At 32.8% G+C, this 19645-nt stretch overlaps 2 protein-coding genes across 3 annotated transcripts in view; one reads left to right on the top strand and one right to left on the bottom strand.

Moving 5' to 3' along the window:
- The first annotated feature begins 1518 nt into the window (after positions 1-1518).
- Positions 1519-19645, top strand: part of LOC148610637 (uncharacterized) — a 55785-nt gene continuing 37658 nt past the window's right edge. The window contains exon 1 of one of the 2 annotated variants that reach the window (XM_088595861.1): positions 1519-2087. The gene's annotated coding sequence lies outside the window, so the exon portion shown is untranslated. Of the gene's footprint in view, positions 2088-19417; positions 19499-19645 lie in introns of those variants that run through there. The other variant, XM_088595860.1, reaches the window with a different exon arrangement.
- LOC148610638 (prenylcysteine oxidase 1-like) lies at positions 3718-19272 on the bottom strand. The gene is made up of 5 exons (XM_088595869.1): positions 19136-19272; positions 13810-14016; positions 13070-13247; positions 11509-11717; positions 3718-9999 (listed from the first exon to the last, which is right to left on the bottom strand). The coding sequence occupies exons 1-5, from the start codon at positions 19236-19238 to the stop codon at positions 9209-9211; spliced, it is 1488 nt and encodes a 495-aa protein (XP_088451995.1). The 5' UTR covers positions 19239-19272; the 3' UTR covers positions 3718-9208.

Genomic DNA, 19645 nt, shown 5'->3' with positions numbered 1-19645 from the left:
TCTTCTCTCTGTTATTGATATAAACTAGTGCTGTATGGTTTAACTGTTCACCAGGGTGGATATTTTACCCTCAGGTAATAACAAAAAGGTCCTCCATTCTGGTCAAATTTACCGAGACTACTAGGTGTACATTCTCGCCTATGTTTTCTTGCTATATGTAACCCCCACATGCAAAGTATATAGTGATAAAAGTGTCCGCCCCTTCTGTTCTTCCATGTGAGGACCGATCTCTTATCCATTACTCCTTCAATGCCACTGTAGGAATTAGATGAAACTTTCACTTCCACGTAATCTTTATTACACATTTCCATTATGCAAACCTATTTTAGATTCGATTGAAATCAGTATGGTAGTTCACATAGCAAAATGTTGATATTGTCATTATTTTATGAATATGGGGACATGGGGGTACCCATCTCTTATCCGTTACTCCTCCTTCCTCACTGTATGGAATTTGATGAAACTTTCACATAATCATTACTACACAATTCCATTATGCAAACCTATTTCAGATTTTGATTGAAATCAATTTGGGAGTTCACACAGCAAAACATAAACTTCGTCATTTACGGATATGGGGACATGGGGGGAGGGGGGTACCCTCTGCTCATACGTTACTCCTCCTACACAGTTTAAACGTTCAAAATTATTTATTGCACATCCGTATTTTGCACCTCTTCACTAAACCAATTCTACACAGCTGAATGAAATTTAATGAAACTTTCGCAATATATTTATTACATATCGCCAGTTTGCATCCGCTTTTCGAATTTTGATCCAAATTAAGGTTACAGACCACCAATTCAACCAATGAGCATTCGGAACGCAAAAATTGTCCTACACAGAAATTGCCTCCTGTTCCTCATAGTGGTGTGAAGTAAGTTCTCATTTTATTTAAAAAATTGAAACAGTTTCTGAAAGGAAAAACATTTCTGTACATTTTATATGTGCATTTTGCTTCTTGTGATTTAAAGCCTAATCTCCACAATGATTTCTAAATATACCCCTATCTTGTGAAAACTCAGGGATTTCCCATGCTATTTATAGACCCTTCACTTCCGGTGACCAGTACTGCACTGTAAGTCTGCTAACCCCATATGCCATTCTGATTGATTGATTGATTGTTGGGGTTTAACGTCCTAGCAGCAACATTTCAGCTATATTCAGACGATGAACATGAAATGAAGATGAAATGAAAAATAGGGATGGGACACAAGGATAATAGGGTCGACTAATTTTGATTGTCACTAGAAAAAGGGAGGGACGGGTAAGGTCGGGCAATTTAGCCTCCTGTGGCGGAGCGCAAAGGTTCCTACTCATATGCTACTCCTATCGAATACCACAGCACGGTTCTTTAACGTGCAAGGAACGTGGCATCTTTCCCAACACGATGCACCACTTTGGTTTGCGGTAAGGTTTTCCGTATTATAGCCTGACAACCCCAGCATGTAACACGCCAGAGGTACCCCATTCCACCACCTGGGGCACACATCCCAGTTGCTCTGTGGGCAAAGCGCCTAGCCCTCGGCTGGGTTTCTTAGCACTATTTAGTCGCCTTTTACGACAGGCTTAGCGCTGCTGCAGGCCTATTCTTTTAATATCCGGACTTGCACGGGGACAAACCATTCTGAGGATTGTGAGCTGACATATGTAGAAACATGCTGACAGTCCTCTGCAGGTTAAAATTAAGGTAAAGTCCAGATAAGCCATTGAATATTGTGAATTAAGCATAGACGCCTATGGGAAGTGGAATTAATAGTTTGTAGCCTTAATCCAAGACCAAGGAGAAAATGTGCAGGTTATCGAATGTGGGAGTGGACTGCCAGTATAATAAGCAATGCTCACAATATTCCTATTTAAACACACATTTCATTTAGGATACATTTCCTCTCCTTTCTTAATTAGTGGTCGCCTCTTATGTAAAAGAAGAGAGACCTGTCAACCAAAGCACTTTACATGATATGCTTGCAGAACGTTCAGCCATGAGTATATAACGCACAGGTTTTAGGATTTTCTCAATGATTGACCATGGAATACATTGTTATGCCTTGATTGTACCGTTCAGTTCCTTAATTTTAACAACATTGGTAAGTGTGTTTAGGAAACTTCCTGTTTGTTTCTGCCCCTGATTTTAATATTATGTTCAGCTTTGCTTTTATAAGTAGCTTGTAAATCTGTTTTAATTTGATGTCTTTTTTCTATGAGTTGAATGCCTTGTTCATCTGTAGAATTCTAGATTCCAGTTTTTTTCCTTTCAAATCTAAGTTCAAGTACTGTTTCAAAAAAGTTGAAGTTCTCTTTGTTGTTTAAGAAATTTATCACGGAAACTCAATTTTATCATTGTTTTACCACGGGCTGACCAAATATGTCGCATTACTTTATCCCGAGTATGTGTGCAAGTGAATTTTACGGAAAATAATATAACTTTTTTAAGACATAAGTTTAATATATTTATTATGAATTTGATGTTCATTCCCACTACTGAAATAAATGAAAACAGCTGCTACACATCGGAATGTTACGTGTGTTTGTTTACATTTACATGATTAAAGTGGGCAGTAATTTACAACATACACATGCCACGCACAAATAATTCGTGCGCTGCTCATATAGCTGTCGACAATCGACCACAGTTGTGGTCTCAAGGCCTGTTAAGGACGTCATATTTGAATTCTAGCATAACTGAGCACTTTTTAATATACAAATATGTCCCTGTTCCATTTACCTAAATGTGTGATGGTTGTGGTTTAATGCACGCTAGTTTTGTCTCTCTATGCGAGATATTGAGGTTTTGATGTTTTAAAAAAAAACACAAAAATTATGATGTGAAATGGTTGTCCAGATCAGGACAAGTTATTTTACGCAATCAAATTTATTGTAATTGAAAATGTGAAATTGAGATATTTTACTAAGTCATTCCATTCCTTTGGAGTCCAAAAAAATGCAACTGATTTTGGACAGATGAAATGACGGAAAGATAAGATGACGTACATTCCACTCACGAGTTGGGTTATAATAAAAGGAGACTAACACAGACAAAACGAAAGCGTGAGCAGAAAGACAGACATTGAAATTACAGTAAACATGCAGCTTCCCACTCAAATGCTAAAAAAGTAGGCAGTGAATAATAATTTCATATAAATATGTTTATAAAAAAATTTTAACGATGGATTAGGTAAAAATTTGAGGTTCCATGGCAAAATCTAGAGCATATTTAATGATACATGTAGCCATCAAACTTTGCTAAAGACATGTTTTACGAAAGAATTGAACATGGCTATGAGCGATAGAATGTTTGAATAGAAAAATGAATATATAAAGTATGTGTTCGTACAACATGTTAATTACAACCGTATTGTTTCATGCTCAATTTAGTGGTAATATTTACAGTGTGATATTCAGTTAAGTGTTTTATGCATTGAGTGAATTTGGTATTATTCGTTGTTTGCCGTACAAAATATGTAGCCAAGAGTGGAGTTCGATTTGTTCCCATTGGAATGCTGGTTGATTTCGAAATTTATCTTCTAGACTGAATAAGTATGTAATAAACTAAAAGTCTGTATTTTGTATACATCTCCCACTTTTTTCTTATAAAAATTTGAGAGATTCAAGGTATTTATCTCATAAAAACCATGTTGCATAGCTACATAACTTTGAATGCGATTTCTGTGATTGACTTGATGGGGTCAGAGCCTTTACAATGACAACATCAAAGCATTGGCCATCACATTTATTTTAGGATGCACTTTGTTGATTGATGTTCAAGATTTAGTTCCAGAAACCATTTTAGAAGACTTGTTTCCAAATACATTGTTTTTCTCTAGTACTGAGATAAATCCTTGATTTTTTTATTTAGACACAGACCGTGGTCATTTGATGGTGCCAGTCCATATAATTTGGGCTTTCAAATGATGTGCATTGCATGTTTAGCCATAAAATAGATTTAAGGTATTTCCCAATGACTGACCAATATTTATATATGGCTATTATATATCATAATTAAGCCCTTCTGTTCTTAATATAAGCAACATTGATGAGTTTAGAAAAGTTTCTTTTTTGTTTTAATTAGTTTCTGTTTCTGTTTTTATGATTCAACTTACCCTGTGATTTATTTTTACATGTACTTTCAACAATTTATCACTTCATATTCAAATTAATTATTACATCTATGATTTTCATTAAATTACCTTAAAAAGTTACTAAAAAATGGCATAAAGGTGTGGTTCGGAGCTTAACTAAGCATTTCTCATTTACTGAACTGTAACTGTGTCTCCCAATGAAATTTTTACTTTTTTTAACAAGTCTTCTTTTATCTAACCTCCATCTTGTTCGCCAAACTCCTCTGTAATGGCTAATTAGAAGAAAGTTGGCACCATTTGCGTACGCAGTTTGTGCAATGTCTAATTCAGAATTCTAACATGGATGCCATTTCAAAATGGCTGCAATTCAAACTTTTCAAAAAGTTGTCCTAACATTATAGAAAAACTGTAGAAAGTTCATACTTGGTTTCAAAATATATGTGTAGGTCACTACATGGGCTATTGATTGACTATAATGAAATTTCAAAAATGGTCACAATTTCAAGATGGCTGCCCATCAAATTTTTTTTTATAAACCAAGCAAAAAACTTCAAATTCATGGAAGCATACAAAGTACTTAAAAATGGTCATGTGACAATGGGGAGCTGGGAGAACATCCTGTTACACTGTGTGTAACAATTATATATCTAGTTCAAATTCAGTTACACTGTGCATAACAATTAAACTGTACTAAAAAGCATACACGAAGTTTCAAGGATATATCAAATGCATTCTTGAAATTATGACAGTTGACTAAAATATTTTGATAAGTTATGTCCTAGAATTTTACTTCAGAACAACCTTAAATGGTTTCAGGAGCATTAAAGTCAAGCTATATACTGTCAATCAAAATAAAACTTCTGTGTAAGCAAATACTTTTCTTAAGTAATAGACAAACATACATAATCATCATACACTCGCATTTGGAAATTAAAATAATTGGAAAAGTGCAAAACAAAGAGCCTGTCAGCCAAGATAAATATCCATTCACCAGATACAATAATAAATTGCAAAACTTAACAGTAACAACAGCGTCTCAGTGTTCAAACATGTCAGAACCAGATGAAAGTTGTTATTGCTTAAAACCCACATATATACAAAAATCACTGAAATTACAGCAAGTACACAATTCTGACAAAATTTTAAAAAATGCTACAAAAGTCCCTGGAATTATACAATTTGAAAAATATTTAACATAAGCAAAGACTTGCAACATCATTCACTGCATTTTAACTATAATTCTCAATTAGTGGTAATTCATATGCCATTGTAATGAAATAAGAGTGAATTAAGTGTCAGTCTCTGTAAGAGTCAGGCAGTGGGTGATACATGATATGAAAAAAACACCATTTAGAAAGTTTAGTTTAACTATATGTATCATCAGAATCAAGGAAAAAAAGACAAGATTTTCCATATCATTTTGGTAGATTGAATTAAAATTTCATTGAAATGCACTGAAAAGTAACATTTCAAGGGCAGATAAGTCTATCTAAATCCTATCTTTTCTACCATTCTATCGAAAAATTTTTGAGCAAATCCAATAGTGCAGAGATCAAACATTGGTCTTTTCAAATAAAGAAATCATGCTTAAGTGAAATTATATTGTCAGATCAGTGGGATTTTGACATGCATGTTTCTGATTTTTCCCATATTGCCTGATTCTTACAAATACTTACACTAAGTAAAAAAATGATAATCAAATATTCAACCATAATGTTGATCACATGGCTACAAACAGACAATATTCAGTGTGTCCAGTCATGGTTGTTTAGACAATGAATTATCACAAAAATAAATATATATCAATGACGGATAAATAAAAATGATACATAAAAAATATGAATATCCTATCATCAAGATTTTAATTATTCTTCAAAATGCTGAAAATTGAATTGTCTCTTACTAAAAAGGCCAAAAGTTGATATTTCATTTTTGGCAGATTTTTTTTTCTTTTCTTTTTTTTTTTTTTTTTTTTTTGTTCGTTTTAATTTTTTTTTTTTTTTTTTTTGGTATTGCTTTTCAGAGACAATACCAACTGGAATGCTTGAAAAGTACAAGAAAATGACTTTGGCTGTTCCTTGTATGCACAAAAATTTATAAAACAAATATGTATACATACATTTCAAAAATGAATATAGTGTGTAAGAGACATGATCTCTAATTTAATTTATACAAGCACCAAAATTACAAATTTATGAAACAAAACTTTACAATAATATTGCAATTCTTAAAAAACACAAAACAAAATGAAACAAAAAGTCCATTTTCTATTTACTGGTTCCTATACATTTCATGTAAAGTGAAATAACTCCCACACCAGACACTGCCTCAGAAAGAAGCATTCATTTCCACAGAAATTGGTCATGCTACGAAGAGGCAGCATTCTTTGAATCTAAAATGGTTTTAACCTTAGAAATTACTTGATGATTTTTAAATTTGTTTCAATTCATTCAGGTACATGTAATTACCAATGTTTGTACTGTTTCTCCTTTGCTATGTGAGACAGCCAACCAGTCTGTCTGGTGTAGGAGTTATTTCCTTTTCTATGAATTGTCTAAAATCCAGAATGAAAGCAGTAACTTGAAAAGGACTAAAACAAAAAAAAAGAGAAAAACAGTGCCTTGAATGACATCTACATCTTTTCCTGCCACATGTGAGAGTCAATAACACTTTTGCTAACAAATAAAAAATGGTTTTAGTAACTATATATTTGAATTGTTTGTCAGACGTCTTGTCATCAGACACTTGAAATATTTGCCTAAATGTCTCAAATGCCTTCAGTCCCATACTTTGACAGAGTTATTCAACTCCACTAAATCAATTAACAAGAAATTGTCAGACAAAAACTCAAGAGTTTTACTATGATGGTAAGACAAACCGGATCTAGCATGTCATGATTAAAACAAATTATTTTAATGCTAAAATTTAGAGGAACATTAGAATATGCCCCAATGGCCCAGGGGTGGGTGTGAGGGACGTAGAGGGGTGTTACTCCATCATTTTATGACAGGGGTGTGCATTTTTCAAAATGAAATCCTTACTCAAATCTATGTAAACCAAAGCCTGGATAACCATGTGGCAAATCAATGGTCAAATATATGTAATTTAGTCCATTGTTAATCTATGTGACCAACATATCAATCTCTACCAAGGAAAATAAACACATCCAATTCTTGAAAACTATTTTGAAAAAAAAGACCCATAAAAATGCATATAACAATATACCTATATACAGGGAGTATACCCTGGCTCCACACCAATGGCTTTAGTAAAACTATACTGTAAAGGAACTTTTTGTTGGGATCAATTTCCATTGATAGTTAAAATTCATCAGTTCATCGAGTTTTTAAGTAGAACTCCAGCTATGAATCATGCAAAATGTGGTACATGGTTGGAAAGCCTACATATCTTTAATATTTTGTTTAAAATGCTTTAGTAAACAGAAATTAACATCTGCTTTTTCATATAAACCATGCTCATAGCAGATAAAAATTGTATAGAATGCACTGTAGAATTCAAAATTACGGGAGATAACTCTGTAAATGACACTCAAATACAATAGAATCTATAGGATTTTCAATGTTTATTATCTCCTAAGAGCAGACAGATTTGAATGAATAATTACACGCTTCATAATATAGACCCATAAAACAACTTCATTACAAAAATAAAAATATGAAGCCTTTTTTGGGGTGTATCACATTTTTCAGATTTTGCATGATTCTTACAAAAACAGCTACTTAATTTATAGAATCAGTAGAATACTGTAAATGAACTAAATTTTGCAGTTGCTATTTTTTCGGGAATTCTGTCGAAGGGAATATACCATAAAGTGGGTAATTTTAACAGAGAATTATTTTTGCAAATTTTTAATTGATTTGACAAGAAAGACCAAACCATATTACACAAATTATTTCCTCTGGGTTTAGTACTTGATGCACCACTTAGTATCTGTCAAAAATTAAAAACTTTTTCATATGCCTTAAAATAGCAAAACTGTACACCTGCAAAAATAACCTGCCATCGGTATTCACTGGTATCAACTTTCACGGTTTGAAAAAATGATTATCATTATATGTAGTGTTAAAAATAAATTTTTAAAATACTTATTTTATGCTTTTCTGTCTGCATTTGAAGTAGCCAAAAATTTTTTACCACTAATATTAATACATTTACAGTAATATGACAACTTTTAATGGGAATTTAACATTCTGTTATTAAATTACCTGTTTGACTGAACCACAAAAACCTTGAAAATTGGTAATTTTTCCCATAGTATATACATACAGTACCTGAACCAATCCATGAAACTATAATTTGGATCACACTTCAGTTTCTAATCAGTCATCGATCCATCAAACTGATCCATGAAACCAGTGATTGCTTCCTTTTAACATCATGTGGCTAATGATCAGTTTTTAATTTTCATGGAAAGTTTGTTTTGTTTTTTTTTAATTTTTACACACATCTACTAAACTATATAAATTTATTAATTTACTTTTCTATTTAATTTACTATTCTTAATGAAATGTAAAATGTTGATTTATCATTTTCAGCTCTATATAGATTTAATATGGCACTTTATTTGATTTGTTTACATGAACCCATCATCAATCATTTTACATAAACAAAAGGTCATTCAGATCGATCACTAGTCATCAGTTTTCAATCCATGAAATAGTTGCATGGATCAGTTCAAGGACTGAATATACATATACTGTGTTGAAAAATGTAAAAAGAATTGATGTTCTTCCTCAAAACAAATAACCTTTCAACAACAAACATAATAATTTGTCAACATACACTTATAATACCATAATGTTTTACAAGTGCTTATCATCTGTTGATAAGCTTGTAAAAAAATAAGGTTTGCCCAATATAAGCAAATATAATGCTTCCAATAGTTGAATGCAGTATTTTACAAAATGAAACATAAGTTGTCTTAGATAACACCACTAACCCAAACTATGAACTCTGAATCATGATTGTAATGTCTACCAAGTTTTATAGAAAAATCATAATGTATGACAGATACACTGACAACAATTTAAGTTGTGGGGGGGGGGCATATCAATTACGAGTATTTAAATAAAAAAAAACCTAAACCTAAACCTAATTTATGAGTATTTTTACAACTCTGTTTTACTGCTATCACTCCCTGCCTCATAAGGTTCATCAATTTTATCTAAATTCCCAGTCCAATGGTGATGAGCTAGCAAAGCTACATTCCTGGCTCCTATGGCAACCATTTCCATGGCAGAAGCTGCTAATTCTATAGAATTCACATAATAAAGTTTATCATGTAAGACAAAAGGAGGGAGATTATCTGGGTTAAAGTCATACTCAGGATATGCCTGCCAATATACCATCCGTAAATCTTCCTCATTGTTGAAATAGGTTTTAAGCTGTTCCTTACTAGGTGGTAAATTAGAAAATACTTTATAAACTGGAGAAGCATCTTTATCAGAAACTGGATTATGTTTGCCTATAGAATTAAAGAGATTATCTTTATTTGAGACAAGAAGTTCTGTTGGAAAATCATTTGGTGAACTTAAACCAAAGAATGTGACATTTGGCTCTCCTTTTACCATGGTAGCAGTCAATATATGGTATTTTTGTTGGAAATTTTTAATTTCCGTCGGAAAACCTTCAAATTTTATATCATTTATATCAGGATGCAAAGGTGATGCAACTACCACTAGATCATACTCTCTTGTCTTAACTTCTTTTATATCTTTGCAATTTTTACACTTGTAATCTATTTCATATATGGGTTCATCATCATCAATCAGACGGACAGTGGTTACCTCCCCTTCTATAAGATTAGCTTTAGCATATTTCTGTAGTAGTTCAGGAACTTTCTTATTTCCACCTTTCACAGACCACAGCCCTGGTTCAATTCCTGCCATTGACACAACACCTATGAAATGAAATCCAGAATATAATTTTTTTTCTTGTAAAAAACATATGAGGAATACAATTTCTAGGCTAAAACAGAAATGTTGTAATAGCAGGTAGACCTTCAGTTTTGCTCATAATGAACTTAAACAGCTGAAGTAACAATGCATTCCTATATGTACTGGTACATAGCCAAAAACTGCAAAATATGTTTTTCGTATGTTTTGAAAGACATATGTTTATCATATATTTTTCATATGTTTAGGACCATTAAGAAAAAAATACATTTCTGACTAACAAATTAATTCACGAAAAACAATGAAGTATAAATCATATGGTATTTAAATGTTTTCAAAAATATTTCATGTATGAAAAAGTATGGTTTTCATCTGATTTTTGAAAACATGATTTCATGTATTTTTAAAGGCACTAAACATATTTTTACCATACTGGTCCTAAACATATGTTTTTATATGTTTAAGAACACTTGAAAACATATGTTGCAATTTCAGTTTTACCTAATGTTTTCTTTTGATGCTTTCCTATTGAATTGATTATTTCACTATCTAAACAAAGTTTTGGTAATGCTGTTCTCTTATTTCATTATGCCCATTTAAAAAAGTTCAGACCATGACTGCTATGAATTCAAACATAAGGACATTTATTGGTAAGTCCCTTTCAATGCTTCAAATTCACCTGTATCACTTGATATGTTCTTTTCACAATTTTTCAACCAAAAAAATTGGTCAAGTGATCTCTGATACCCTGCATTCTATATACTTTTATGATAACCTATCCAGTTTTTATGAATATCTGCTGTATAGTTACGAGTATTTTACGAACAGTAATGTTTATTCAAAGGGGATAAATTCACTCATATAGATTTAAGTAATACAGCCTCATGCATACCTTTTTTTAAATAAAGGGACATTATCAAACTCCTGAATGATAATGAAGCATACACTATCAAAAACAATATTTAATGGAGTAAATTTCGAATGATTTGGTTGAGTTGTTCTTTATCTAATCCATCAAAAGTGTGAAGGATAAATGAACAGATGGAAATTAGGAATCTTATGACTTTATTCCCCATTAGCATCGTTGCACATGTAAGACTTACGTACATGTAAAACCTTAACAAACCAATGGGAATTATGTGCCCATCACGCTTACATATGTTTTGTGTAGGAATGCCCTGATTCATTGAAATAAGGCTTCAGTATAAATTAAAATCTTACAGAAGAAATACATTTATTTAATGTAACATCTGATTACTCATTGATAAGCACAGTTTTTGCCATCTAAATTGCCAACAACAAGCCCCTTCCCTTAATCAGAAAATAATTTTATATAGGATACATTGGCTTGGAAGCAAAATTTCTGCAAGCCCACCACTATTTTTATCACCACTGGCACATGGCCTGGTCCCAATTTCAAAGACTGTTTAAAGCATTTTTGAAATAAAAATTTGAGTTTCAATGACTTGTCTAATAAGTTTTATCATATCTTAAATTTATTGCCAGATACAAACCAACAAATGCTGGAATATCTGTTGTCTGGCCATAATTGGTCTTCATAGCTCCCATCACAAGTTCATCTATAAAACGGTCTGAATACCCCTCCTTCTTGAAAAGTTCTTTGACACTCAGTGACATGTACTTTACAAATTTTGGGCTCATGGCATTAAGTATGTCAGTTACAGATGTATAAGCATGACCACTTTCTTGGATGTTGTAGATTCTTTAAAAAAACAAAAACTATGAAAGTACTATTTTTCCTGGGGAACCAATTATCGTGGTTTTAGTGGGTAGGCCAAACCACGAAATTTGGTTCCAAACTAATAGGAGATTCCAATTGATGTGTGTACTAAAAAACCTCAAAGCCACAAAGTTAAGAAACCACCAAGTTGTGTTTCTTCTCTAATCCATGAAAATTGGTTACCACAAATTAAAGCACTTTCACAGTACATCATAAATTGAGACATTGTACATGGAATTGTAAAAATTCAGTAGTACAATATCAATAACAACCATACACCACAAATTTAAGTTTCAGAGGTAGGGCTCTAGAATTCAAATTTTACAAGAAAAAATATGCCAAAGGAATAGTTACACTTTTACTCTGACATAGTCATTTGTTAGATTGACTATTCCCTTTGAATACTGCCTAGATTCTATCAGTTCGTTAATTATGCAATAGCCTTCACTTGCACTGCAGTGACCACTGATTTACTAATTATGACACTATAGCCTGCAAATGCTATTTAATCAACACCGGTATATTCACACAGCAATGAGAGAGGGAGGTTTGGAATACTGTAAAACCTAGATTTTATCCACCAATACATTTAAAATGCCTGTATCAAGTCAGGACCACTGCGGTACTAGCTACTTTGATGATGTAATATCAATTTTGTCAGATTTATTTTGGACTTTGACTTGATTATGGATGGGATTGGTGTTCTGTAGTTTTGTTGTAAACCTTATTTGTAAGTTTCACAAATTTATTTCTATTGTGGGAAAGTTATTCATCAAGCTATTCGATACGAAAGTAGAACAAATCTTAAATTTAGACCACTGTTAACGGATGAGGTTTACAATATTTGAAAAGTTTCAACTTGTTCATTTTTGTATACATGAATCTGTGGTTTTTAAACATTGTAGATGAGATAGACCCATCATTATATTTTCATTATGTCTTTACCAGCAATTAGTGAGTACAAAAGAAAGAGAATTTCTCCCTTTTGAGTTCCATTAATCAGTTTTCCTGGTTTTTTCACAAGATCTGACAACTCAATGAGCATTTCTAAAAATACAAAAAGAACTTGTCGTACCAGCAAACCTGATCAATGTTTCAAGTATTTTGATTAGAGTCTTGGTTGCTCATTTATTTTTTTAGTTTTCTGTATGTTTTTCATTTGGATTCAGTTTCTGTCTCAGCATGCTTTGCTTCTTCTTTTTTTCTTTGGATCATGGTATTTTTACCCACGATTTCAATTGCATGGTCAAGGTATAATATACCCAGTATGTGACCATTTTAAAATTGTGTATGAAATTTTTTGTTTGTGAAACTTTTTCAGATTATATTCTTACCTCATGAAATCATTCAGTAGTTCCTTTTGTACCCAGCTTTGAATGTTGTATATATCCATACCATATCTCCAAAATAACTGGGCTAGTGCTGCCACATAATAGCTGCTCGTCTGCAACACCATTTCTTCACCATTCCATATACCTAAGGTGGACCCAGAATGTGTCACTTGCTCCAGTCCTGTAAATAAAGAGACTAATTTTATTTTAAGAAGAAATACACTAGTGTCTAAAATTTATGGACAAAGAAATCAAATCATCAAAAGTTGTTTTAGGATCAGTGATCAATTTCACAAAAAGTCATAAAGGTAAAATAGTGCTATTTGTAGAAAATTATACTGTAACAAATTTTGCATTGACAATTTTTTGTGAAATCGACCATAGGCAAACATGGAACTTGTAACCATGTTAACTTCTTATTACATTTTTCTTTTTTTTTCATAAATGCCTCACAGATCTGATTTTGAACATAAATAGTTGGACATCTGGACTGGAAAGTACAAAGGGAACAAAATGATAGAAATACATGTAACGGCACATCAGGGAAGTTCAAGCTATTTTTAACTTGCCCAAAAATTTGACACATAAAAATGTACATGTACCAGTAACGGTGAGTTACCTATCAAATTTCTTTACAATCCTTTCCACTTTTCAGATATATTTGACAACATTCATATCGTTGTATACCATTTCAAAAGGCTAAACACAATCTACATGTATACATATCATGTATATAAACAAACCAAGTATCTTTGTAAAGTTGACCATGTACATATTTTTGGGATGAATAATAGCTCCTCCAACTTCATACTCAAAGTCATCAATTGAGACAGTAGCAAGTCTTCCACCAACATTTCTCTTTTCATAAATATCTATTTTTGCATCACCTCCAAACAGTTCTCTCATAAAATGAGCAGTTGTTGTTCCTCCAACACCAGCACCAATAATACCTTAATGAGAGATAAAACATTCAGCCAATAGTAATTTTCACAACTTGGTCATGGATAGCAAGTATTAAAGATGATTTTACGAGGTCATCAAACAAAGCGGAAATTGGTAAAATCGAAAATAAATAAACAGTAAGAAAAAGGTTAGTAACAGTAAAATCTGGATTACAATTAATGGAATTCTGCTAAAAAGCCGAATAAAATCATCCCTGAAGTATATGAACTGCAGATTGATTCATGATTGCTGATTATTTAATGTCCAGCTGCAAATATTCCATGCATAACCATGACAAGAATAGAGTCTGGTTTAAAAAATCTCAATTGAGATTTTACTCAAATCCTTCCTAATCTCAAATATCGACCAATCAAATCACATGAAATCAAAGATTTGAGGACATAGACAAGGATTTGAGATAAATCTCAGTTTGCGATTTTTTTATAAAACAACCCAAGCCAGGTTTTTGAAAAAAAATAACTTGAATCAAAAAATAAAATAAAAATACAATATAAAGGACAAGCAAAATGCCAATAAACAAGAGGCTCCCAGTAGCCTGAATTGCTCACCTGGTTGAATTTTACCTTTCAAGGGCAATAAATTTAACATGAAGTTGTCCAACAATTTTGACTCAAGTGGACTTTGGCAGGACTTATCATAAGGATCATTTTGGCAATTGAAAGTTTCTATCTATCATAGTTTTCAAGATATTGGCCGAAAACTGTAAAAAAAACCAATTTTCCCCCTTCAAGGGCAATAACTCTTACAAGGACTTGTCTGACAACTTTTAACCCTGAAGACTTTTGTAGTCTTAATAATATCAGCTATGAAAGAATTTGGGTAAACCTAACAGTTTTGGAGATATACGCGAAAAATTAGTCTGACCCCGATGTTCTATTTTTATTTAATGGCGGCCATGCTTTTTGACGGATCAAAAATCCCCATACTGGTTCTATGCAGGATACCCCTAGGAACATTCGGACCAAGTTTGGTCCAGTTGATCAAGTAGTATCAGAGGAGAGGATTTTTGAAAGAAATATTAAAAAATGGCAAAAAATGTTGAAAAAGGGCAATAACTCCAACTTGGCTTAACGATTAAAACAAAATTTGACAACAGACAGATCTCATCATGCTGAAAACTTTTACCCAATATCAGAATTTAGCTAAACCTAATGGTTTATGAGATTATATGCTAAAAACTACTGTCTTACCCCTATGTTCTATTTTCAGTACGGGCAGCCATGTTTTTCAACGGATCAAAATTCCACACGTAATTTCTAGGCAGGATAACACTAGAAACATTTGTTCCAAGTTTGGTTTCAATTGGTCATGTAGTGCCAGAGGAGAAGATTTTTGAAAGAAACAACATTAAAAATAGCAAAAAACGTTGAAAACAGGCAATAACTCCAACATGGCTTAACAGATTCAAAAAAAAATTGACCACAGATGGATCTTATCATGCTGAACACTTTTATCCTGTCAGATTTTAGTTAAACCTAGCATTTGTGGAGATATATACAAAAAACTACTGTCTAACCCATATGTTCTATTTTCAATAACAGTGGCCATGTTTTTTCAATGGATCAAAAATCCCCACATCAGTTCTATGTTCCATGTTGGATACCCCAAGAAACATTCATACCAAGTTTGGTTCCAATTGATCAAGCAGAGTCAGAGGAGAAGAGTTTTGAAAAATTGTTGACGATGAAGGACGACAACGAAGGAAGCCAAGTGATTGCAATAGCTCATATGGCCTTCAGCCATGTGAACTAAAAGTGGGAGAAATGGCTAAGGGAGAAAAATTTTGAAAATAAAATTACAAAGACATCGTTAGACATTTGTTACAGATAAAACATAAACTATGAAACAAAATCACAAAAACAGTTTAGTGTGAATGAAATTAATAAACATTCATTTAAAACCACTTTTTACATTTTCGGATATCGAAAATATATCCCTTCTCGTTATTGATTATCAATGGGACACTTTAAATGTTCAGACAACTTTCATAATAATATTGCATGTTTGGCAACAGCGAAGGAATGTGACTATTTTTTTTCCTCTTTCTCTCTATCTCATATAAAAGTGCAGTCAAAGGTCTACACTGCAGACGTAAGCTAGACTATGAAGTTTCCCTGTTACACTGGTTCACTCCTATCCTGAAGGGTAACTATTTTCCTTTTAAATATTGAATGTTCTTGCACTAGTTCTTTTCGCAAAATATTTTTTTTATATCTTTGATGACTCTTCTTTTACCTAACATTTTTTCTGCATATGTAAATGTCTGATGGAATTTAATTGTAATTGTAATTATGAGATAAAAAAAAAATTTGTTCATTTTTAAATTCTAGCAATTTGCCTTATTCCAGTGATTCATATCAGTTAACTTTCTTCTGGGAATCACTGTTGTTCCTACCGTCAAATGATGGTTGAGAAAAAAAAATGGTAAGTCGAAAATCTCATTTGTTATTATTTCTCTTCGTATTTGCAAAAAGTTATGCATCAAAAAATAAATCAACACTTACAAAAAAATATCAAAAGCTGTTACGTGAACTACCAGTAGCACCCTTAATTTTGTTAGTTACTACTACAATCCTTAGTGGTGGGGGTATAATTTTGTGAGTTTAATCAGGCTCTCCCGTTACAAATGCGTGCGTGCGTGCGTGCGTGCGTGCGTGTGTGTGTGTGTGTGTGTTACATGTACTTGTAGCTCAATGAAGCACCCACTTGTAGGCAGACATGTTACTGTACTTGTACAGATAATTCAGACTCTAAGCAAACCAGTTGTCACACAATCTGCTGCATGCATGTGTTATGCAGAAAAGCAGTGATGATCAATTTTAAGAGTCTTAGATAAAGCTTCAGCTGGGAACTGAACCAACAGGCTTTTTGTCCTTGAGGCAAGCAACCAACCAAGAGATCACTGAGGCAGTGTATTTTAATCAGAAGAAATGTTGTAAACAGTAATGATTACTTTATTCAGATTGTTATCCGTGAAAAGATGCTTTATTTCATGAAAAAAACACACAAGTGTGTCTCTGCAAGGGAATTTTCTTGCTTGTTATCACATGCATTAAACCATTATTTGGGTTTTACTTACTTCTTCTCCCAAAAAGGGGCAGTACTTTAAACCGGTAACATTTCAGTTAAGTACTTTAACATACATGTATATACATGTACATGTAAATACCACTGTCACATCATGATCATAAATGATGTACATAATATGTTTGTTACATGTATTCTTGTTCTTAAGCATTTTTTAAATTCATGCCATATATTGTTATAGTGATTGCACAAATAAATTTTGTCTATTGTCTATTGTAACACCTGCCTCATAATGATAATATAATGATTTTGTAAGAAATACATGTAATACAAAACTGAAAAATATTTTAAAATACTGTGATGAAAGCAATCATACATATACATTGCATATTCTCTCAATATGCAGTAGCGGATCCAGGATTTTAGGTTATGCAATACTGCCCCATAAAAAGAATTCAAGGCCAAGTGAAGGGACCCAAGGAAGTTTTTGGGGTGGAATTTCGTGAAAGTCAAAAACAAAACTTTCTTGCCAATTTTTTTTTCATTTTTAAAGAGGGTAGGTTTGTACCTGATAGAACATTTCCTACTAATTTTCTGAGCATGTTCAATTTAATTGCTGCAATGCAAATGTTATGCCTGTGTGGCATAGGAATAATATTAATATAACTAGAAGCCCTGTTTATCAAAGGAGCCCGCACCTCATTTGTTGGTAGTGATTTTTTTTTTAAAGTAAATCAGATGTGTCTGTAAGACACTACTGATGCCCCCGCTTGCTAGATTTGCCAAATTAGGAACATGTTTATTTGACGTATGAAGACATGTGTTACTCATGGTCTGGGGGTCAATTTGGGGATCAGAAATTCCTAAATATATGCATATTGTATCCTGACCACATAGTGTCATGAAATTCTGTTTGGGAGTGTCAGACTAGTTGCAATGAGAAAAAGAGGACTGATGGACATATTAATGGATACATAAAAAATGTTTATACCCCCATAACAAATCCCTAACTTTGTTGCTTGGGATATATTTCTTACAAAATAACGAAGTCTAACTATCACCCAGTTCCGTAATATTTCATGAAAATCAAGATCCTATGACCTTGCACACCATCATTATGTGTAGAAACATGCTGCAAAAAATATTTTAGATGATGAGATAGCCATACAAGCCATATAGCCCTATTTCTGATGAAAATGACTAAGTCTAACTTTCACCAAATTCCGTAATATTTCAGGAAAAATCAAGATCCTTTGACCTTGTACACCATCATTATGTGTAGAAACATCCTGCAAAAATATTTTTGATGTAGTTCAAAAACTACAGAAAGAGATAGCCATACAAGCCATATAGCCCTAACTTTGACGAAAATAAGTAAGTCTAACTTTCTCCAATTTCCGTAATATTTCACGAAAATCAAAATCCTTTAGCCCTGCATACCTTCATCACATGTAGAAATACCCTGTATAATATTTTAGATGAAGTTCAAAAACTTTACGAGGAGATAGGCGGACAAGCCATATATAGTAAAATGACTCAGTGTAACTATCACCAATTTCCGTAATATTTCATGAAAATCAAAATCCTTAGATCCTGCACACCTATATCATGTGTAGAAATATCCTGTAAAATATTTTTTGTAGTTCAAGAACTGTATAACTATAAGGAGATAGCCAAACAAGCCATGACCATGTGTAATATGGATGGATGGACGGACAGATGAACAAACGGACAGACTGGGGTAAATTAATATGCCCCCCAACAGTATATCGTGGGGGCATAAAAACATTTAGTTTTCAACCAAATTTAAACATGGTCATGAAAGTGTTGAACCTACAACAAAATTATTTATAATCTATCACGAAAAAATATCATGACAGTGGAAGATTTATATTCATTCAACATATTGCAATTAACTTGCAGTCATGATTTATGCCATTTAGCCTTTAGGGCCGACCAGACATGTTCTACTCCACCAGTGGCAGTGACCAGGGCACCATGTCCACTGTCACTGACACGTTGACATTTATGCAAAATCCCCAAAACTAGCTGTTTGGATATTGCAGTATTGTTCTATACCTATCGTTGGAATTTTCTGTACATCAACAAATGGAAATATGATGACACACCATAGGAAAGCAATAACAACTGGACCGGCAAACATCGCGGACTTTTGACTCATCAAGAGTTACTTCCCTTCGTGGTTGAGATTTTCGTATATGTTAAGATTTTACAACATTGTACTCTACACACCCCAGGAATTTTTCATATCTTTACTGGATATATTAATTGAATCAGATCCTTAATAATCAACTTCAAATTAATTCAAGGTCGTTTATTACCATTCGAAAGCGTGGCTCAATTTTGAGACCATAGAAAAATGTTGATGAAGCTTTGCATTTCAAATGTGAAGATGTGAAAAAATTACTAACTGAGAAAGTGGTAAGTTTCCGATTAACACATTATAAATTTAAATGCAAAGTATTCATCCTTGGCATATTTGGTTATTTAGAACACATGAGGCAGCTTTAAACCTTGTCTTTTTTATATTTTGTGAGTATATTTTGCACAATTGCAGACAAAAAAATT

The sequence above is a fragment of the Perna viridis genome, chromosome 8 (assembly GCF_037379345.1).
Source record: "Perna viridis isolate PV_CMFRI_1.1 ecotype Kerala chromosome 8, ASM3737934v1, whole genome shotgun sequence".
NCBI classification, from domain to species: Eukaryota; Metazoa; Mollusca; class Bivalvia; order Mytilida; family Mytilidae; genus Perna; species Perna viridis.
The sequence above is the reverse complement of the archived record's forward strand: the minus strand, read 5'-3'. Positions and strand labels throughout refer to the sequence as shown.